The following is a 23,232-nucleotide window of genomic DNA, read 5'->3' on the forward strand; positions in this document are numbered from 1 at the left end:
TTAGTTTGTACACTGCTCTGCTCACTAGTTAGAGCAATATAGTAAATTTAACTATAAATGGTGCCCCCAGAATGACCAGTGGGAGCCTATTCTATAAAAGCACCTGGGCATGCAGATTCCATTATAGCAGGGGCTCTGGATGCAGTCATCGAGACACACCCAGTCAGCTTTCAGGATATCCATAATGAATATGCATATGAGAGATTTGCATGCAGTGACTCCATTGTATACAAATCTCATGCATATTCATTGTGGATATCCTGAAACCCTGCCTAGCTTGGTGTGTCCTGAGGACTGGGATGAGAACCCCTGCTATAATGGAATCTGGATGCTCAGGTGCTTTGATAGAATAGGCTCCCACTGGGCATTCTGGGGGCACCGTTTATAGTTAAATTTACTATATCACTCTAACTGGTGACCAGAGCAGAGTACAAACTAAAGGAGGAAAGGAACTATCATTTTATGATAGGAAATATTTTTTCACTCAATGAATAGTTAAGCTCTGGAACTCTTTGCCGGAGGATGTGGTAACAACGGTTAGTGTATCCAAGTTTAAAAAAGGTTTGGACTTTTTCCTGGAGGAAAAGTCCATAGTCTGCTATTGAGACAGACATGGGAAGCAACTGCTTGCCCTGGGATTGGTAGTATGGAGTGTTGCCACGATTTGGGTTTCTGCCAGGTACTTGTGACCTGGTTTGGCCACTGTTTGGAAAACAGGATACTGGGCTAGATGGACCATAAGTTTAACCCAGTATGGCTAATCTTATGTCCTCTTATGTAACCCCTGCATTATAGAACACTAGTGTAACCAGGTATCAGTGTTTTATGCGCCCCCGTAAACACAAAAGGGATGCCCATGCATACGCCTGCCCCCCCCAAGGCCGCCGAGAGGGTGGGGGTGGGGGGAGATTCCCCACAGCCCGGCTTCTAAGGGGGGCCCGGCACCAGGGTCTCTCTCCTGCTCCTGACAGGACCTTGGTGATCCCGTCCTGACAGGAGCAGGAGAGAGAAAACTCCAGTGCAGGGCACCCTTTAGAGCCTGAGGAGGAGCAGGCATAGGGCTTCAGGGCCTCTGGTTTGGCTGGTGGGGATCCCCAAGCAGAAGCCTTCCTCCAGCGCTGTTCTCCACTGCAATGCCTGCCCTGCAGCTACTAATCCCGTACTGCACCCTGTCCCCGTGGGATGTGGTATGCGGCAGCACTCCTTCCTCCCTGCAGTGCTGCTCTCCTTCAATGTTCTAGGCCACCGGCAGTGTGTCAGTGAGATAAGCAGACTGCCTTCAGCAGACCGAAAGCTTTCCCTCTGCTTTACCTTCCTGTCCTGCCTGAATACTGCGGGGGTTAGCGCAGGAGCCCTTATTGCCAAGTAAATAGGTGTCGGTAAGGGCTCCCATGGTAATGGCCACACACTAATTGGGAAATTAGCATGTGGCCAGAGAAAGATATGGCAATGCGGCCATTCTACTGCCGCTCTAAAAGTGGCCACAGTGTGCAGAAAACCCACATGCTGACAACAGCGCAGGCCACTTTTTAGCATAACTTGGTAAAAGGGCCCCTAAGTGAACAGCCAGGGAAAAATGGCAGTTTAACTGACAGTAGCACACAGATGAGGGGGTGGGGAATTTCCTAGGTCTGACTAGATGAGGACAAGAAGGTAGCAAAAAACAAATGACAGTAGCAGAGAGTTAGGAGGCTCTTAAATTAGTACAAAACATTTTTATAAATAGCTTTTACTGCACCATTTTGACATTGAAAAACAAAGATGATTCAGAAATTCAAGATCCCCACTATCGGGGCAATTCTCAAAAGGTCATCTAAAGTTCGGTGCAATTGCCATTATGGAATACTAGCTTAAGTCCACAGCTGTGCACCGTAATTTCATGTGCAAGAACTTACACTAGCTCAAAGGCTGGTGTTAAAACTCGAGCCTAACTGTAGGTCGTTAGGTGCATGACTGCTAGTATTCCAGAACTTTTGGGGTCCTTTTACTAAGCCTCAGTAAAAAGTGACCTGTAGTAGTGTGGGCACATGTTTTTGGTGCACTGAGCCATTTTTTACCACGGTTGGGATAAAAGGCTTTTTTCAATGAGGGCAGTAAATGGCCATGCACTAGAATTAAAAGTAGTGCACTGCTTTTACTGCCTGAGCCCTTATTGACCTAGTGGTAAGGGCTCATGCAACACGCCCCAATGTGACCGCGCTGCTGATTACAGCTGGGAGCCCCCAACAGAAGGGTGCACTAACCGGGCGGTAGTGTTGATTTGGTGCATGTTACACATGCAGTAGCCCTTCTGCCGATTTGTAAAAGGGCCCCATGTGCTAAGCACGCCTCTGACCCGCCCATGCTCCTCCTGGATCCACATGCCCCTAGCAGTTGGGCATGATGGATTTTGCATGCACAATTTGCAGAATCCCGAGTAAAAGCAGCTACATGCATAACTACAAAGTGCCAATTAAGGGTCAATTAACACCAATTATAACCAATTGTAGTTAATGGCAACTAGCAGCTAATTAACATATTAAGTTACACATGCAACTGACACTATTCTCCTAACTTGCGCACACAACTTTGCACACTAAGCGTAAAATTGGGTGCAGAAATTTCCAGAATTAGGGGATATGTGGCATTCTCCAAGTAACATCCACATGGCAGTGGTTGAGAGGCCAGCAATGGCCCTCCTACAGCTTTCAGCACAGAGGTAAATAAGATGAGAAATGCTTTGAGAAACCTTTGGATATTCTTCAGTTTATATGTCCAGCGAGGCTCCAGGTCCTGCGCTCTCAGGAGACACACACCTTCTTTAGTTGTGATGAGTATGTCACTGCAGTTATTAGCAGGCACCTTTGGAGACTGTAGGAATTCCACACGGCCACTGGAAGAGACATGCACACACTCCACATCATCGACTGATGTCAGCAAGTTCCTGGCACTAAGCAGACGTGCTATGCAAAATGGCAGCAGTGGCTGGAGGGTTGGAATGGAGTAGCCTAATGATTAGAGGGGCAAACTAAGAACCAAGAACTCTGGGTTCAAAGCCCGCTTCTCCCACCGACTCTCCATGTGATCTTGGGCAAGTTGCTTCATCCTATACAACTTAGATTGTAAGTCCACTTGGACAGGGCAAAAGCTTGTGTACCTGAACTTGCAACTCGCCATCAATTCAGATTTGGAAAGGTGAATAATTAAAACTCAAATCCAAATCAAGATGTGACAATGTGTCATCCACATTCAAATATGACGATTATAATCAGTCAGTGAAGGTTTACTAATCTACATAAATATCAGCTACAAATCCATGACCACAAACTTCAGAAAAACACTCAAAACTTACCTCTTCAAAAAGGTCTATATCCCAACGATCCAACATAAAAGACCAGTACCCAGCAACATAGCACAACTAATGACCATTCTGGACAATTTATAATCTTCACTTATTCCGATCCCCCTGATGTCTGATCCACACCTACCTCATCTGATCACAATATAACTTTGTATCTGTCACCAACCGAATTGGCAACAGCCTCTATGGTACTATGTAAGCCACACTGAGCCTGCAAATAGGTGGGAAAATGTGGGGTACAAATGTAACAAATAAATAAATGTTAACAGGTTTTCCACATGAGTATCTGCCAAAAAATACTATGCTAAATACCCAATGTACTACTGGCTGTTAAACCCAGCGTTTTATAGGTGACAACGCCAATGTGTTACTACAGGTGGTAACATAGCGTTGGCCAGTGTAGGTCACATTTATTTATTTATGACATTTATACCTTACATTAGCCCAAAATAGATTCAAGTTCAATGTGGCTTACATTTCTCTAGCCACACGCCCACTAAGCAAAATAAAAAGGGCCTCATGGGCCAAATCCCCCATAACTCTTGAGGGAGGCAGTAGCCCCCCTTGGGTTGACCCCTTCCAAAGGATTCACCAAGATTAAGTAAACTCCTCTACCCCTCCTGGAAGAAATTCCACATCTTCTCTATCTATGGGCATCTAATAAGTGAGGGGGACAGGAGTAAGCAGTCCCTGCCTCACTCCCCCCCCCCCCCCCTCCAAAGCTGTATCACATAAAATTACATTACCTGACCACATGTCTTGTGTGCAACAGAGCTGGTAGATGCAAGAGAAGGGGCTACTATCAAATGAGTTAGGCTGGTGATCTTACCTGACTTGAAGGAGGAGGGAAAGAATCAGCCCACAAGAGTCTCTATCTCACTGGGTGGGGATAGGCTACAGGGATTATTGTAGCATACCTTGGGCCTCCATTAGCCCACTGATGCCAATATCTCTAGCTCAATAATGCTTAAAATGATTTATGATAATCCCATTTTATAATAGTGAGCTGCTTTGCATGTGATACAGCCCATTAACATTTACATTGACTTAACCCACATTAACTTCACATTAATGCAGACTACGTGGTAGGGCTACCCCAGTGCAAACACACATTTAAAAAAAAGCACAAAAACCTGTTTCAGACATATTTGTGCTGCATTAGATTTTAACTATCATACACTGGCCCCAGAATCTGCATTGTTTCTTTTGAGGTAAACTAGAGAGAAGAGAAGTATACAAGTTACTACCCAATGATCAGGGCTGGGTAGTGACAAAGTACAGTTACTTCGTTACAGTACTTAAGTACAATTTTCAGTACTCTCACATGTAACGAGTTACCATTGTTTTGCCATACATTTTACTTGTAACTCATTACACTGAAGCAGTACTTTTGTACTTAGTAACAAGTATTAATTTGTAAAGTTGTTTATAAGAAAAAGTATTTATCTAGGCTTCTCCCCCTCTACAGGCACCCGCTCCAAGTAATGTCAGATGCGGCTTGCATCTGATTGGACCCAATCTTCCAGTCCCAAATACAGATGAGCTGGGGACCAGCAGTTTGGGTCTAATCAGATGCATCACTTGGAAAGCCCCACCAAGTTTGATGAGCAGGTGTGCCTGTAGAGGGAGAGAAGCAGAAGGAGCACTTACTCAACCTCTCCCTTCCCAGCTGAGTTCTGCTCAGAAATGCACTGTGCAACCTCGCAGACTTCGGAGGGGGGGGGGGGGGGGGCGTGTATGCAGAAGCTAAAAGTGCACTCCTGGCTCCTTCGGTAGCCTCCCAGAGACTGTCCTGCAATCTGAAAGGACAACCCCAGCACAGCCTCTGCCAGCAGCGGTCAGATCTTCGGTCCAAGGACTGTAGATTAAGGGAGCGTGGGTACGCCATCAGAGGGAAAGTGTGTGTGTGTGCTATACCAGGAGACTGAGAGGGTGGAGGAAGGAAGGAAGGACTATTTGCTCCATCAGAGGGCTGACGGTGGAGGAAGGAAGAGGAGTATGTGTATTATAGAGAGTTTGCTCTGTCAATAAAAGTCAGTGGTTCCCAAACCTGGTCCTGGAGGCACCCCAGCCAGTCAGGTTTTTGTGATATCCACAATGAATATTCATGAGAGAGATTTGCATGCACTGCCTCCATGGCATGCAAATCTCTCTCATGAATATTCATCATGGATATCACAAAAATCTGACTGGCTGGGGTGCCTCCAGGACCAGGTTTGGGAACCACTGGTATAAGTGTTATGCATGTTCCATCTCTCTATTTTGTAGCTGCTTGTCATTGGGTTTAGCTACTATTGGGTCTTAACTCAGCTTTTGATAAAAAAAAATCAAATAAGGTTGAAAATAATTATGTGTCCAACTTGTTAACAATACTTTTTACTTTGTCAAAAAAACGTAAAGGCTATATTTTGTTACTTTTACTTGAGCACTTTTTTTTATAAGACTTTCTACTTTTACTCCACTGCTTTTAAAGCCAGTACTTTTACTTTTTACTTAAGTACTTTTAGAAAGTAACAACCTCATCCCTGCCAATGATCAAGAATACATTCAAAATGTGCATACTGCTGTATATTTCCCCAGAGCTAAAGACAATACCACATAATAGAGACTGATGGGTATAACCTATGACTCAGAAGTTCCCAAATACAGCTCTCAAATTCTTTAACCAGGTCTGTTTTTCAGGATATCCAAATATGCTAATTAAAACCTGGGTTTTCCCACATACAAAATATACTTCAGAATATTCCCTGGAAAACAAATGTGAGGATTGAGCCCAGAGGAATATACAGTTGTGCACAAGTTTAGGCATCCCTGGTAAAGCTGTGTGTGTTTCAATGAATCTCTAAGACAGTAATTTCCAACATTTTTACTAAGGCAGAGCCCCTAAAATATATTTTTAATACAGTGAGGAATCTTCAATTTGTGTAAACATACATATGTTCACACAAATAGATTCTACAATCTAATTTCTTGAGGAACCCCTGAAGAGAGTTTGTGAAACTCAGTTTGGGAATTACTGCCCTAAGAGAACAGAAGCTAACATAACCTATACATGGTACCATGTTAAACACGGACACCTTTCTGCAAATTTTAATAATTACTATTTATGTGCAGTTTTATTTATACATTAAAAATAAGAAAACAAAGAATGTCAGGTGGAAAAGTCAGACATCCTTTCAGTCAGAATCAAATTCAAACTTTTATGTTTGGCTTTCAAAATACTATATAGAAATTGTCCTTCATATACGACATTATTGAAACACAAAAACTTGACAGCAGATGAAGGTCAAATTGGCCCATCCAGTCTGCTCATCTATACCATCCACTACCTACTCCTCTCCCTAAGAGATCCCACTTCATTTCCACTCATTCGCTTCATGTCAGCAAATGCAAGTTTTCTTATATAATTGGTTTCTTCCTGTAAAATGTTTTTCAATGTAGTGGTTCTTAGCTTATAGAATTCCTTACCCTTTAGAGATTAGATACGAGAGGGAAAATTACTGAAATTCTGGTTGTTTACATAGAAACAGAAACAGAGAAACAGGGAAGGCAGTTAAAGACCATATGGCCTATCCAGTCTGCCCATCCAGGCCATCTACTCTCTCTATCACTCCCTTAGAGATCCTATGTATACATTATTTTTAGTGCCACTGGTTGCCACACAATCCCAAAAGCAAGAACAGATCCACCCCTCTGGATTTTCACCCCATCACTTGAAGAACTCAGGGCAAGAACACGGCACCTGGCAGGACCCTCTTCTATAAAGGAATGTAGGCATCTAATTTTCTCTATAAATATTAGCCTACCCACGTATACAAACACTTAAACGTTAACATAAGAACAGGGCCAGCTTAAGGGATTGTGGCACCCTGAGTCAACTTTGCTTTTGTACCCCCATCTTGGGATCAAATATGAACTGCACAGAGAGAAGGGTTTTATACCATGACAATGGCTCTACACCAGAAAGCACATGCGTTGACGGATCATTTTATTTTTTTCAGTTGGGTTGGTCCTAGTTTCTCTTTTTTTTTTACTTCCTCTTGCTGGTTTTCTCCTAAGTACTTTTCCAGGATCTCATTTCCTTCTTCTATTTCTTCTTGCTCCCTACATTTATCTCCGACATTGAGTCTTCTCTTTCATCTTTTTCTCTCTGGTTCTCTCATCTGCCTTTTTATCTACCTATAGCTAGATTTCAGTCTTCTGTCACCCTCCAGTCTTCATTCTCCCTTTTCTCCTCTTTTACCTACTTACCAACTTTCTATTTCCTACTCTTACTTCTCTAGTCTTCCAATTCCCCACTTTATTTTACTCCTTCTCTAGCCTCCTATTGCCCACTTTCTAAACCCCCATTTCTAACCTCCTCAGCCTCATGTACCTTCCCCTGACCAGCCCCAGCTTCTTCCCTATCATTCTACTGTACCCCCTTTCCACCTTCAGTCCCTTTCTTATATATCTTACCCCCCACTTTTTACCTCTGCCATTTCTATCCTCTCACTTCCTTTAAAGATCAGCCCCCTTCCTTCGTCTCTCATTCTTTCTGAAGCCTTTTGTCCCCTTCAACTGCTAACTCCTCCCTATTTTTGTTTTGCATTCTTATACCATCACCCAATCACCTACTCCCCACTCTGTTTCTCAGTCCCCCCACTATCCCTTGCCCTAATCTCCAAGCCCCTACTATTTCATCCTGCCCAATCCCCGAGTCCTCACTCACAACCCCACCCCAGCCCTGAGTCCTCACTTACATGCCCAACATTCAGCCAGAGTGTCTTCTTCTGGTCCCCAACCCAAGGCGTTGACTCTAGGAAGTCTGAGTCCCTGCTGTCCTTCATTCCTATGTCCTTCGATCATCCCTCTAGCCCCTTCCCCCTCTTTCCTATTCATTCATTGCCCCTGCCTTTTCCATCATTCCTATTTTTCTCCGTCCTTAGCACCCCCCCTGCATATGCCCTGATCTACATGTAATTTGTAGTATTCTATAAGGTATGTGTGCAACTTGGAGACACGCCCGTGCTCCTCCCATGCCCCACCCATGCGTACACCACCTTGCAGTTGCGCATTAATGCACCCTTGTGCTATTTTATATAACAGCACATTGTGGGTCGCAAAAGTGCCAATTATCTTGGCCCCTATACGCATAAGATGTGCATAACTAAACATGTGCAGTTATAGAACTGTCCTGCACATCTCCACACAGAAGCAAAGAAGTAGCCTAATGGTTAGTACAATGGCCTGAGAACTGGATTCAATTCCCACTGCAGCTCCTTGTGACTCAGGCAAGTCACTTAACCCTCTACTGCCCTGGATACAAAACAAGTACTTGTATAAAAATATGTAAACCCGTTTAATTGTAACCATAGAAAGGTGGTATATCAAATCCCATCCCCTTTCTGCTTTTAGGCTTTATTAAATTTTTTTTTAAGCAGTAAGGAATCTAAACTTTTACAACTGCCATGTTCACTTTTTTATTATTTTCATTCTGTTAAAATCAGAAAAAATAGCTATGCATTAACATTTGAAGAAACAGTAAATGCTTTGTATCACACAGAGGCTGTTCATTTAAGCATTCATTGAAAATTATAGCTTGACTAAGTGTGCCTAAACTTTTGCACACAACTGTACATTGGCATCTATCGGATTCTTTATTTTAAAAAATTTGACGTGGTCATATTTTGCCCTCAGGCTGTGTCAGGGGTAATACATCACAAGACAGAACTACCGTACAAATGAGGTTCAATTCTTACACAGGTAATTTTATATTTATGCAATTTTACAATAGCCAATCAAGTAAACAAAACTTGTACATTAAAGCTGAAAAAGAGGAAGTAAATACAGTTAAGAGAGGTCTCTCAAATACAAAAATTATCTCAGGATTTTGTGGTGTTAGAACAAAATTCAAAAGAAATGGAGTCAAAATTAGAACTGATAGAACAACAAACTAAAGACCATGGAGAAGAACTTAAAAAATTGCAAAATGTACAGGAAACTTCACTAAAAGACTTAACTTCTCTACGAAGGAAGACAGAATCCCTAGAAAATTCAATTAGGAGTAATAACTTATGTTTCCTGAACTTTCCAAAACAATTGACCGTAACACCGAGAGAAATGCTGAGGAAATACTTAAAAGAAATTTTGGGGGTAGCTGAAGAAGCTATTCCCCCTTTTTCACGGATTTATTATTTGCCTTCAAAAATTCAAGTAGACCAAGGCAATCAAGATCTTAATCTTTCAGCAATATTGGAGTCATCGGACTCTGATCCGATTACGCCATCGACATTAATTGCAACAGTTGCCTTGGCCCCAGATAAAAACTGGATAATGACATTGTTCTTTAAAAACCAAGGAAAACTATTTCTGGGACAAAAAATAAAAATTTTTCCCGACCTTGCAAAAGAAACACAAAAAAGACGCCAACAGTTTTTAATGATGAAACCTGGTGTACTTCAATTAGGGGCTACCTTTTTTCTCAGGTTTCCCTGTAAATGTGTGGTAAAATTTCAATCGATAAAATATGTCTTCTTTGAACCTGCCCAGCTAACAGCATTTTTAACATCTAAGCACAAGTAGGGGTAGAATATTCTCTCTTGAAATAATAAACTAGAACCGACAAATTAAGGTATCATGCAAGCTATTTTCTTTAATGTTGCTTTATAATATAAATGTTAATTCCATTGTGAATCCTCTTGAATCCACATAGAGGACTTGAGCAAATATTGGAAAGATAATTTTTCCTGGCTAAATTTATATTGTAATATAATATGTGCTGATATTTTATTTTCTGTACAAGTTGTATACTTGAAATAATTAATAAATTTATTTAAAAAAAAAAAAAAAGAGAGATCTCAAAGAGATAGTTAAATAAAACAAAACTCTGTATCAGCTCAAGTCCTCTATAACTGCGATCCAATTAATATTAGAGGATAGTAAGGGACAAAAATGCATACTAGAACACCCCCCCCCCCCCCCCCCAAAAAAAAAAGAGAGAGATACCGGCTTCACCACACTTTAGAAAAGAGAAGGTCTATTACATAATACTCCTTTCATAGACCCTGTTTGAGCACCCCACTAGCATTCTTGGTAGCAATAAATTAAGATAGGTGTGTAGAATCCCAAAATATAAATCTGAAGGACTGATAAGCAATAATACATTTACATAGATATTTGAGATAAAAAGTAGCCCCCTAATGGAAAAACTCCAGGACACAACAAAAGAAATCGACTGTGACGTTTTTGAGATTCTTTAAATAAATCAGTAAATATGTACAACTCTAACCCCCCTTAAGCATTTTCATCCTATTCTTAAAATAGCACTTAAGTACATAATCCCTATCAGAGGTAGTGCCTAATACCAGCAGCAATGTCACAGTTTCAGAATATGAAAAGGATCGTGGTGCAGAAGATTTCAAAGAATCCACTGTTAAGTCCCCTATTTGTGCAGAATTCCCTCGTTGTTTTGCGGAAGGTAATATGCTTTCACAAAAGATGGAATTTGCCCTACAGATAACTGGAGCACCCTAAGACAACAAAGCTTCACTGTCTCTTTAGGGAGAATCTTCACATCCCCGAAGCAAATTAAGCATCTTCAAGTTTACACTTCTTAAAGTACTTTCTACAATTTCTAATTTTAGTTCTATTGGAAGTTACATTCTTTAAAATAGATGTTTGTGTAGTTTGAACTTGAGTTATACTTAAATCAATAATTCCCATGATTCCTGTGTCAGACAAATTCTTTCACATCTTTTTCTACTTGAATTATTCTTCTTTCCATAACTTTTACTTAAGACAGAGAATTCACTACAGGATGAATAGACTTTGCCAGATCTGAAATGGCAAGTCATTTTCATAGATTTGATAGTCAGCATCTCTAGTACGGATACAACAGCATTTCCAGGGTCTCCTACCTCCACAGTATTAGCAGGGCTGTCCTCCATTCCAGGATCCAAGTTCTCCTCCATAGCCTGAGCTAATTTTCCAGCTGTTAACAGTAGAGCCTCCACCTGCTCTGGAAGATCTTCCTTGCTACTGGGGGCCTGAACAACTTTCTGGTCAGGAACCCGTGACAAACACTGCTGAGCAGAAATCAGAGAGCTCGTGGAACAAGGCTGTGGAGGTGGAGTTCTTTGATCAGGTCTAAGAGTTGGCTCATTCCTAAAGGAGCTCTCACCTTCTCCTCTTCGATAGATCGCTCCAAGCAGGAGGCTCCCAGATCCAAATTGAATTTCCTCTTTGTGGACCACAAATGGATCAATTGGACCTATTGCTAGTGCAGCCGAAGGCTTTTACTGCTTCGACTGCTTGCTTCTGTGCTTGCCCATAGTAGAACACTAAAGAAAATCCAAAAAAGTTAAAAAAAAATAAAAAAGACCACGGCAGCATTCAAGTTTGCGGCAGCGATCTTGGATGTCCAGCAGCTCAAAAGCTCACTCACACCAGTAATTTGATCCTAACATTCTTGCATTGAAGATAATGAAAACTTCATTTTCTCTCAGTGTGTTCATAAGATAAAATAATCACCGAGAGAAAATGAGGATTCACATTAATTTGAAGCCAACATTGCTGCATTGATGATATCGGTAAGTGTTAAACTTCATTCATATGGCAGTTCTAGCATCACTATGAGATGCATTACCCTGAAGCAGCCTGAGGGCAAAATGTGGCCATGTCCAATTCTTTTTTTTTTTTTTTTTAAAGACTTTGGTGTACCTTATGAATTGTGATGATACCTGGTGTTTTCCCATTGGCATATACCTACACAAACTTAGTTTATATCTTTGGTTTGGAAAATATTTCTTGTCAAATTCCTCTTTGCCAACAGTTCTGTTCTGCTCTTCTAGCCTTTCCTTTTCACCCAATGATTCTTCACCCTAATAAAAAATTAGAGGGCTTATCCACTACACTGAGTTGGCAGTCCTGGAGCTGTCAAAAACAGGTAAGCAGTGGCGTAGCAGGGGGTGCTGCCACCCGGGGCGGGGCGGTTCGCCGTTGCACCCCCCCCCGGGTGCAGCACGATGACACCTCCCTCCCCCCCAGCTCCCGCACCCTACCTTTAAAAAGAATATCGGGAGGCGAGGCGCGGCGTCTCGAGCCTGCCCTGCACGTAAAAGAAATGTAGACCGTCGGGCCTTCTCTCGCTCTGTCTGTCCCGCCCTTGCGGAAATAGGAAGTTGCGTCAGCGGAGGGCGGGACAGATAGAGCGAGGGAAGACCCGACGGTCCACATTTCTTTTACGTGCAGGGCAGGCGCGAGGCACTGTGCCTTGCCTCCCGATATTCTTTTTAAAGGTAGGGTGCGGGAGCCGGTCGGGGGGGTATCGATTCGCCGGCGGGGGGGGGGGGGGGGGGGGAGCTGGCAGGGAGCACCCCCCTGAGCTGACACCCGGGGTGGACCGCCCCTCCCGCCCCCCCTTGCTACGCCACTGCAGGTAAGTCCACCTGCTAGGAGACTGTATGTGAAAGAAACCTTATCAAAGGGAGGAACCATGCTGGAAAACTCACAAGCGGAATGCTTTACCAAAACAAGACATTTGAGAGCGAGAAACTACTACACTCATTCAAAGCCTTAACAGGACACAGCAGTACCATCACTATGGTGCAAGAAATAGCAAACACTTGTACCTGTAAACGAATATCAGCTCAGACAAGTTGACAGATCGCCTCTTCTCCCACTCTGGCTCCTGTGCCTGCAGAACATGGGGAAAGCTATCCCGGTTCCTTGCTTGTGCAAAGAGATCCCTGACAGCCACAGCCTGGACGTTTCCTGCAAATCAGACACATTAGAATGCAAGGCCTCTGAGGGGGAAAGACCAACAGGGGAACACAGCAGGGAAATCCTCCAGAAACCAGAAAGAGCTTCCATGCAAAGATGTAGCGACTGCAGGATAAGTGGGTGGGTGGGTGGGTGTGAAAAACAAAAGTGTTTTAGGCCGGTGTTTTTCAACTACTGTGCCAAGGGTATGACCACTTAGCTTACTTGGGCATTGGCACTGAATAATATTTGCTGGCATTTGCATAACTGCATGTTGTACATGCAGGTCTTCCATCTAAAGCTTTACAAACACAGCAGAACACAGCTATTAGGTTACTGGAAAATGCAAAACAATGTGATCATGTTACCTCACTGTTTATCCAATTTAATTGGCTTCCAGTTAAATTTTGCATTCTTTTCAAAGTGTTGATCTTGGCCCATAGGGCCTATTTTGAACAGACTCCTAGCTATCTGTCATTTTTTACCATGTCTTATATTCAAACTATGCACTTAGATCTTTAGTGGATTTTCGTATAGTGATACCCCCATCCATCTAAGGATCAAAGGGTAGCTACCCAGGAGTCGACTTTTTTCTGGTTAGCTCCACATCTTTGTAATCAGCTTCCGCTTTTTGTATGTGCCAAAGCAAGTTTTAAAAAATTTAAGTCATTGTAGAAAACATGTTTTTTTAAAATTGGCATTTGGAGAGCATATTGTATAATTTGGATGCCACCCTCTGATCAACATACTGATTTTTTTTTCTCTCTCTTCCTTGTATGCTGGGTGAATGATAAAATCATTTAACGGCATTCTTTTCTTCTCTATTTTATTGTACACCACTGCTATCCTAATGGGCTAAGCAGTATATCAATTTTTTTTTTATAAAGAAGTCATTTGTCTGATCTGAAGCTTGTGTGTGCTCTGTACCTCTCTCATGCTACAGAGATCTCCTCTGCCATCTTTCCTTTCATGTCTCTCTTCTGGAATTTTCCTTCAATTCAATGAAATCAGGAAAACTACCAAGTATCAGAAAAAAATGTAAAAAGAGAGGTTTCCTATTATTACCCCCTCCCTACTCTGCAAGTTTAGGGAATGTGTGCCTCATTTGCTGAACTCCTAGCCTGAAACTGTATGATAACTAAAAGAAAATTTAAAAGCAAGTGTGTCCTCTCTCTCACAGTTTCTTTCACATACTGTTATATTGCCAAGACCAAAGTATTATTGTACATGTAATGAAATTATAGGAAGGAATGGCTGATTTATCGTGTAGGAAATGGGCCAAAGTGTAGCTGGCTGGCTAGACCCTGCCTCGGGTGAAGATGTTGGATATTATCAGAGGAGGACATGTAGTACAATGATTTTGTTTTAGAGTGGTGATCTTTGCGGAGAAGGGAAAGAGGGCATATGGTCTGGTGAATTTTATTTTAATTTTTGTAGTAGCTTATATTCTATAAAGGACTATAACATTTTAGCATCTTCAAAAAAAAAAAAAAGAAACCAACCTCAGGTTAGTCTCAGTGCCTTACCAAATCCAAATAAGATGTAGATGGCACCTTGACTCGTAAGGTGGACTTGTGGTCCAATCAGCCTCCCTTCTCTCACAATACTGTACTTCACAGGCCCGCCCAGAGGTTTCCCACTTCTGCCCGATACCAAAAGGAAGCTGAGATCAGGCTAAAGGGGTAAGAAACAAAAAGAAATGTGTTATCTGCACCTCCAACTCTTCCCTAAATACCCCTTCGTCATTTTCCTTCTAACCCCAACCTACACCCCCTCTACTCAATTCTCAGTTTTAGATGGTGTCTTATGGCAACTTATAATATATTGAAACATTAGGCTGTACTAAGTTACTAAACATTAGCATGAGGAATAAAGCAGCAGGCAGAGTAGTTAGATGTCAGGTTTATGATAGCTTGAAAAGGCCAGATAAGTCTGGACTAGAAAAGGAGTAGTGTCAAAGCACATCTTTCTCTGTAATTCAAAGCTGCATTACATTCAGGTACAGTAGGGAGCATACAATGGTAGTTTGGAAAGGGTGAGAAACGTTTACAAAATACAGAGAATTTCAATAGGTGGCATCAAGAAGGTTTTAGGTACATAGGAGGATGGGGCAATACATGGAAAAACAAAAGACTGTATTGTAATGATGGAGTGCATCTAATTGGGGCAGGAAAAAATATCCTTGAGAGAAATTCAGACAATACGTATCTAGGTGTTTAAAGTAGAAGGTGGGGGATGGCATATGGAGGCAAGTTACTTCCAGTGGTCATGTCCCCAGCTAAAGACAAGGTATAACAGTAGTAACAAAAACAATTTATCTTAGCAAATCACTTCTTACCAACACAGCAGGAAGTGAGATAAAGAAAAAACTAAACGGAAGATGAGACTGCCACTGAAATGTAGCTGGAAAACGATGACAACAAATGCTCGCAGTCTAAGCAACAAAGTCCACGATCTGCAAGCCCTGATGTTAGAGGCAGACTTAGACATTGTTGCTATTACGGAGACATGGTTCAATGATTCCCATGAATGAAATGCAAACATACCAGGCTACAATCAGTGACAAAACAGCACATACACTTAACACAAAATGCAAGTAGGTGTAATCTGGGGGCAGTGTAGCAGAGTATACAATAAAGAGCTATGCCGGGCTACGGGGCTGGATGGAGGGGTAGAGAAGCAAAGTTTGAAGGATAATATCATTGCTGTAATTATATTGTAGGATCCTGTCATGTGTGTTGAGATGTTTGCCATTATAGTAGACTTACGCCTGGTCAAGTTTAAGATGTGGGATAATGTAACCATATTTAAAAATATTGTTTTTTCCATATGTTGATGCAGGGCACATGTTGAGCATACTACTTATTAAGCCATCATCAAGTGCATTCTAATGCATTATTTTGTAGCAAGAAACATTACTCATACCTATATACACAGTGCCCACCCATATTAGCTCTGGGCCCACCCAAAATGTTAGGTATGGCTACGCCACTGAAACTGATTGTTTACCCTTTCAAAAAATAGAAAGACTAGGGACACACGGTGAAGTTATAAAATAATACCTTTAAAACAAGATAGGAGAAAATATTTTTTTTCACTCGACACAGTTAAGCTCTCAAGCTCGCTGTCAGATGATGTAGTGTAGCAGGGTTTAAAGAAGGTCTGGACAAATTCCTGGAGGTGAACTCCATAAACCATTATTAAGGCAGACCTGGAGAAAGTCTCTGCTTATCCCTGGGATTGGTAATAGGGAATCTTGCTACTTTTTGGGATTCTGTGAGGTGCTTGTAACCTGGCTTTGCCAATCTTAGAAGCAGATACTGGACTAGACCAACCTTTGGCTTGATCCACTATAGCAATAAGGCACTATGTTGCCTTAGAATTATAACATCACAGAAACAGCTGAAATTGAAGTTACAGTACAGCTGCTCATATTTACACCAGTTCAGTAGCTGATGTAAATGTGAATGGCCAAAGTACATGAGTAGGTGTGTATTTTATAACCAATATGCCTACTGTATATATCCATCTGCACTCCTCCCAAACTCTTCCCCTGAGAAAATCTATCCTCGGGTCACATTAAAGTATGCGCTTTCTTGCCATCACATTCTTTTGTACATGCTAGTAGCTTGATGGATGCAGGAATAATAGTGGGCAGTATTTGTCTCTCTATGGGTTGTAGTTCACTTCAAATTTTATGTTTTTGGATTTTACTATGGACACCACTGCGATATGCTCATAAGTACATAAGTAATGCCACACTGGGAAAAGATCAAGGGTCCATCGAGCCCAGCATCCTGTCCACGACAGCGGCCAATCCAGGCCAAGGGCACCTGGCAAGCTTCCCAAACATACAAACATTCTATACATGTTATTCCTGGAATTGTGGATTTTTCCCAAGTCCATTTAGTAGTGGTTTATGGACTTGTTCTTTAGGAAACCATCTAACCCCTTTTTAAACTCTGCTAAGCTAACCGCCTTCACCACGTTCTCCGGCAACGAATTCCAGAGTTTACCGGAGAACATGGTGAATGCTCAACAGTCCAGGCGGTATATCAAGGTTTTAAATAAACAAACATAGGGTAATTTACAAGAGGCTTTGCATGTGCACAACAGGGTTTATCCATGAAAAATCCCTTATAAAAAGGACTCCATCCCACTCCTGCTTAACTGTTCCCTTTGACATCGTCTACCCTACCCTCTATTCTTGCCCTGACACTTTGCATTCACAGTTCACTCTTTCTACAAGTGGGGCTCGCCTTCTTATGCTAGAATATTACCTGTCTCTCCGCTCCAGTGAGCACCACTAGGTCACCAATGCCATCCCCATCCAAGTCTGGCAGAGCCACTGCTGGAGCAACCATGGTGCCATTAGGTATGTGAGCAGAACTCATGGTCCAGATGGATTTCCCTAGGAGGTGGAAAAAAAAAAAGTGAAAACACACGACAGACAAGTGCATGTAGGAAATGTCAGTTTCTTAGACACTGAATACTAACAAAACTAGGGCAAAATCACACCTGCTAAGAATGCCAAGGCCAGCAAGACAGAACTGAGTCTGGAACCCAAGCATTCTCCTCACTTTCAGTTCCAAGCTCCACCCTCTACACTTATAACCAATGTTCTAAGTGGAGCGAATGAGCGATTGCTCATACATTTTATTTTTGGAGAGTCGCTCACAGAGCTTACATGGTTGTTCACAAAAATGTTTGGTATTTTTTGTGCTATATACAGAAAGGCATTGCTAATACTGGCGCTCAAAAATTGTTGCTCAAGTGAAAAAAAATTTGCACACACCAGGCCGCTCCTTAGAGGAAACAATGCTTATGACTAGTCTTCCCCTAATATTACTAAAATTTGTCAGTAGTGCATCAACAGAGGCAGCAGATGTTAGCAGCAATTATGTATATTCAGCATTGCCAACTACAAGTATAGCAACAATGAACATTCAAAATTAAACAAACATATTCTATATATTTTTTAGCCATTTCCTGCCCCTCTTCTCTTCTGGATGGGGAACAGAATGCAGGGAGATGTTCCAAAGTGTTCTTACATGCTTGAGTGGCAGTAAATAAGTGAATAAAAATGGCAGGCAGGGTTTCAGATTACTTTGCAATCAAGCACTGGGTGAAGCAGCAACATACAGACTACCACAGCAATAGTAAGAAGATTTCTATGTAATTTGGATTACAAAATTCACAGCAAAACATCAAACAGGAGTAACAAATAATGTGTAAATGATAAACAGTTGTAGGCAGATAATCAAAGCTTGCATCCTGACATCTTACCTGGGACCGATATATCTAATTAAGGTGAGTATTTCAAACTATATATAAATAAGAGATAAAGCATAAGGTAACATATATAAATCAATCACGAAAATTGTGAACCGGTGAAGAAATATGTGCAGGTTCCATTGCCATTATTGACTCTTGGCAGTGTGCACAACTGAGGTCACAAAAAAAAAGGAAAAAAGAGGCGACATGTATTAAGGGATGGATGGATGAAGCATGGTGGTGAAGAACTGAGGTGCTGGGAATGGATTATAGTAGTATGAGAGCGTAATTCCACAGCAAATATTTAATTAATATTGCCAGTGTGAGAAAGATCTTACCTGAAGAGGCATTCACTGCACAGAGAAGCTTGGATGCCCCTGTTAAAAGGCAAATAGAGTTTTCCGGGGTCACTGGAACCAGCACTCCACACTGTATGCTGCGGACTTCCTCATGGAAATAAGTGGCCCACAGGATCCTTCCATCCCTTCCTGAGATCGCCACTACAGATACTGGACGCTTGGGAGCACCTAGTGGAGCACAAGAGACAGGAGTCACCACAGCTACAGCACACCCTGAAATTACGGATGAAGAAATGAGGCATTTCAAACACGCACAGACACAAGCCTGCAATACAACATGAGGTGGAGACTCATGAATTTAGAGGACACTTCCTCATTCTCCTTCCCATTCCTCCCATCAAGGGTAAAGGCTGATGAACAGAAGGCTCCATTTTGGAGATGAACCTATGACTGCAAGGATGGTGTCAGAGTGTTTCAGCTTCTTCAACCATGAAATGATTTCCAAGGGCTGTTGAATAAAGATGGTGTCCGCCTATCAAAGAAGAGCTGAACTGTCTTCTGCCACAGACCCGCTAACCTAATGAGAAGGGCTTTAAAGTACGCATGTTGAGGAGAAGTAAAACGTTAACTTGTACAGAAATGGGAAAAAGGGCAACGCATGATAAGCTGTACCTACTAATGTCCACAGTATGAGAAATCAAGTTCCCAATCTAAAGGCTGTAATGGAGGTTCTAATTGTGGTCACGGAGACATGATACATGAAGAATTATGACTGGGATATAGTGATGACGACTCAAATTCACACGAGCTAAAAACAATTTTTGAAACAAGAATATCTGAAAAGACCTTTTATCAAACAAGTAGGTTAACTCTGTAACTGGGAAAACACTTGTACGACACATCCAAAAAAGTGGAGAAAAAAGATCTCAGTGATACCACTCAAGCCACCCAAGGTCTAAGGCGCTGAGAAGAGTACACCATCACAGTTCAGAAAAAAAAACCCTCCACTCTCCATAATTTATTTCATTCCCAAAACAGAGTAAAAAACTATTTGTACGTCCACTGGTATAGAAAAAACAAAGCACAGTCACTGTAATTCCAAATGGGTGAATAATTCAATCTACATATCTCACGCCGTCTTCAAGCTGCATATCTTCACATCAGCTGCCAATAGGACCCCAATACCCGACTGGGAATCCCCATTTCGCTAAAGCTGCGTCAGGGTTAAATTATCCTGTGTATGTCCATTACACAATAAGGTCCAGCAAGATTTAACTGCCAAAGACGCCAACCTGCTTTAAGCCTAGAAGCTCCTCCTTCTTAATCCAAAACAGCCAATCCACTTACAGATCCAATTAGAAAAACGCAGACCATTCAACTTTTACGTTCAATCCATGAGTCTCAATAGCGTTAAAGAAAAAAATCCAGCGGAGGAGGAAGTGACGTCACAGGGAAGCATGGTCGCCTAGCTTCTTGGCTCCCTCACCCTCCACTGAATCATTGGGAAAAAAAGCGATCTAACGAGAGAAAGGCATATTAAAAGCTAGCGGATTCCTCCTCTAAACATCTGATAACATGAGTAAAACTGTTTCTACGCGGAAAAAAGAAGCGGAAAAAGCGGAGAAAAGCATGGCGAGTAAGGCCGCAAAGCACCGCGAATCTCCTGAGCGCGCCTCCCCGTCGGACTCGGATTCAGCGCTATCCATGTCTGAAACGCGAGCCCCTCCTCCAAAAAAAGGTATGACCGGCGAACTCCGCAAGTTTCTCTCCAATATTCAGATGGAGATTAAACATTCCAAAGACGAAATATTGGAGCGGATGGACACGCTCAGTGCCGACCTTAGGGAGCTGGGGGGCCGAATGGAGGAGGCAGAACTGAAAATAGACGAACACGCTGAAACTATACATAAACATGCAACTCTGCTACAAGAGATGGAACATAAAAATGCGCATTTGGAGTACAAATTAGATGACATTGAGAATCGGGGACGGCGGAACAATCTTCGCTTTCGTGGCGTCCCTGAGGGCGGCGAAATTGAAAATGTAGTGGAGATAGTGCAAAATCTTTGTTCCACCTTGCTGGGCCCTGAGGACGGAGAATCCCGGTGTGACTTGGACAGAGCACACAGAGCACTGGGGGCGCGAAAGGAGCAACAGACACGTGACATCATCGTGAAGTTCCATAAATATGAGACCAAGGAGAGGGTTTTGGCATCGGCCAGAAAGAATAAGACCTTGGAATACGGAGGAGCTCAGATCCAGGTTTACCAAGACCTGTCGCAATACACCCTCCAGTTAAGAAGGCAGATGAGACCAGCGCTGGAGATCCTGAACAAACATCAAATACAGTATAGATGGGGATTTCCCTTCTCCCTGAATTTTACGTTGAAGGGCACTAAGCATCGGGTGCAAACCCTACAGGAGGCATGGGAGGCCTTGCATGCTGCTGACCTTGTGCCTGCAAGAGCCCCTCCTGGAGCGGTGGCGCCCGCCACAAGGGCGAAACTTCAACGGTGGCAAAGAGTTCCAGAATCACCTAAGAGAAGCAAGCAGAACCGCTGAGCAGGACTGTGTAGGTTCGATGGGGAAGCAGAGACTGTGTTTTCAAAGATCTGGAGAGTGGAGGGTTGTCGTGAGCGCCGGTTCTGACCGGTGGATTGTGAGGCCTGTGAGGAAACGGCCTCTAGCCATATCCTTAAGACTTATGTGAAGAAATGAATCGGTAATGACATGAATAAGATGTATATTGAACTATAAGGGACCTGGATGGGGGCTCAAGGTGGGGGAGGAGGGGGAATTAGTGACTGTTTAGATCTGTTAAGAGTGGAGGGGGGGGGTTGGACTCGGGGCCGGGGACTGTGTGGGAGCTGGGTAACTTCCTCGATTCCCACTTGAGGGTCATAGGCCTCTCATGTGGTGAGAATGATTGGGATGGGGGAGGGGGGCTTCAAGGGGAAGGGGCGGGAGGGAGAAGGGGATATTGGAAGGGGAAGGGGAGGACAGGGCTGAGAACAAAGCTGATGTGGTACAGAGGGGTCATGGAAAGATGTTACAGGCTAACCCTGATTAATTAACCAGTGATGGGCACAGATTTAAAGATAATATCCTATAATGTAAAGGGGCTAAATATGCCACAGAAACGACAGAAATTTTATACAGAATTGAAACAGCTTAGGCCACATGTGGCTCTCCTGCAGGAAACACACCTGAGGGGTAGACATGAAAGACTTCTCTCCCATTCAGAGTATCCAGTGGTGTACCACGCCTCAGCAGCAGAATCTAAAAAGGGGGGAGTAGCGATATTAATCCATGGAGCAGTTGGGGCACAGGTGATTAAGGTAAAGAGGGATCCGGGAGGACGTTATATCTTTTTACATATTAGAATTGAACAGGTGGACCTAACAATTGCATCTATATATGCACCAAATACTGGTCAGGCACATTTCCTTGAGAGAGTTAAGAATTCTTTGGCCACTTTTGCACAGGGCTCCCTTGTCATTGGTGGGGATTTCAATGCTGTGATGGATTCGAAACTAGATCGTACAGGAGTCCCTAGAGCTGAGGGTCAGAAGGACTCAGCGGCATTGAGGTCTCTAGCATTATCACTAGGCACATTGGACTTGTGGAGGGTGAAACATCAGAGAGAGCGGGATTATACATTTTACTCACCAGTCCACAACTCCTACTCCCGTATCGATTATATTTTTCTAGATGCCACACTAGTGGAGTGGGGACCTGCAGCGGGGATAGGTAGCATGACCATTTCGGACCATGCCCCAGTGTGGGTAACTTTGCCAAATATCAGAGCAGAGCATAAGGATAAAAGATGGTCGTTAAACTTAGGCCTACTGCAGGTAGGGGAAGCGGTGGAAGGCTATAAAAGATGCTACAAGAATATCTTGAGTTCAATCTGGAATCAGGGCCCCCGCTTAGCACGGTGTGGGATGCGATGAAGGCTGTGTCTCGGGGTTACTTTCTGCAATTGGCTAGCAAACAATCCAAGACCCGTAAGGCACAGATAACGCGTTGTACGGAGGGCATTCGCCGGCTAGAGGCTCAACATAAGGCTAGCGGGTCTGCACGAGTCTTGCGGGAGCTTACTGCACAGCGGGAGCTACTCGATTCTATCTATTCAGAACAACTTGGTCTGTTACAAGCAAAGATAAGAGTGAGCTCGTATGAATTTGCCAATAAGGCAGGGCGTCTCCTAGCCATCAGAATGCGTCGGCAAAAAGCTGAGCGGACTATTTTAAAGGTACGTGAAGTAGGGGGGAGGGATTTGGATAAATCTGAACACATACGTAGGCGGTTTAGGGAATTCTACCAAGAATTGTACGCCCAAGAACTTAACCCCTCTCTGGACTTGGTAGACCAATATTTACAAGGCAGTGAGTTGTCCTCTTTGAGCCATCATCAGCAGGCTTTTTTAGAAGAACCAGTAACCCCCAAGGAAATTCAGGAGGCCATTCGTAGCTTGCCATCAAGTAAATCACCTGGGTTGGACGGCCTGCCCAACGAATTTTATAAGAAATTCGCCCCAGAATTAGCTCCCCTTTTAGCAGATTTGTTTAATCAGGT

The 23,232-nt window shown here is 42.8% G+C and overlaps 1 protein-coding gene across 1 annotated transcript in view; it reads right to left on the reverse strand.

Annotated features, from left to right (window-relative positions):
• The window catches only part of FAM234B (family with sequence similarity 234 member B), a 74,313-nt gene that overhangs the window by 15,650 nt on the left and 35,431 nt on the right, over positions 1-23,232 (reverse strand). Inside the window, exons 4-8 of the mRNA XM_030207607.1 lie at positions 18,694-18,882; positions 17,362-17,492; positions 14,608-14,755; positions 12,952-13,093; positions 2,729-2,872 (exon numbers count right to left, since the gene is read on the reverse strand). Coding sequence (XP_030063467.1) covers positions 2,729-2,872; positions 12,952-13,093; positions 14,608-14,755; positions 17,362-17,492; positions 18,694-18,882 — 754 coding nt within the window. The remainder of the gene's footprint in view (positions 1-2,728; positions 2,873-12,951; positions 13,094-14,607; positions 14,756-17,361; positions 17,493-18,693; positions 18,883-23,232) is intronic.

This window comes from Microcaecilia unicolor, chromosome 1, assembly GCF_901765095.1.
Source record: "Microcaecilia unicolor chromosome 1, aMicUni1.1, whole genome shotgun sequence".
Classification (NCBI taxonomy): Eukaryota; Metazoa; Chordata; class Amphibia; order Gymnophiona; family Siphonopidae; genus Microcaecilia; species Microcaecilia unicolor.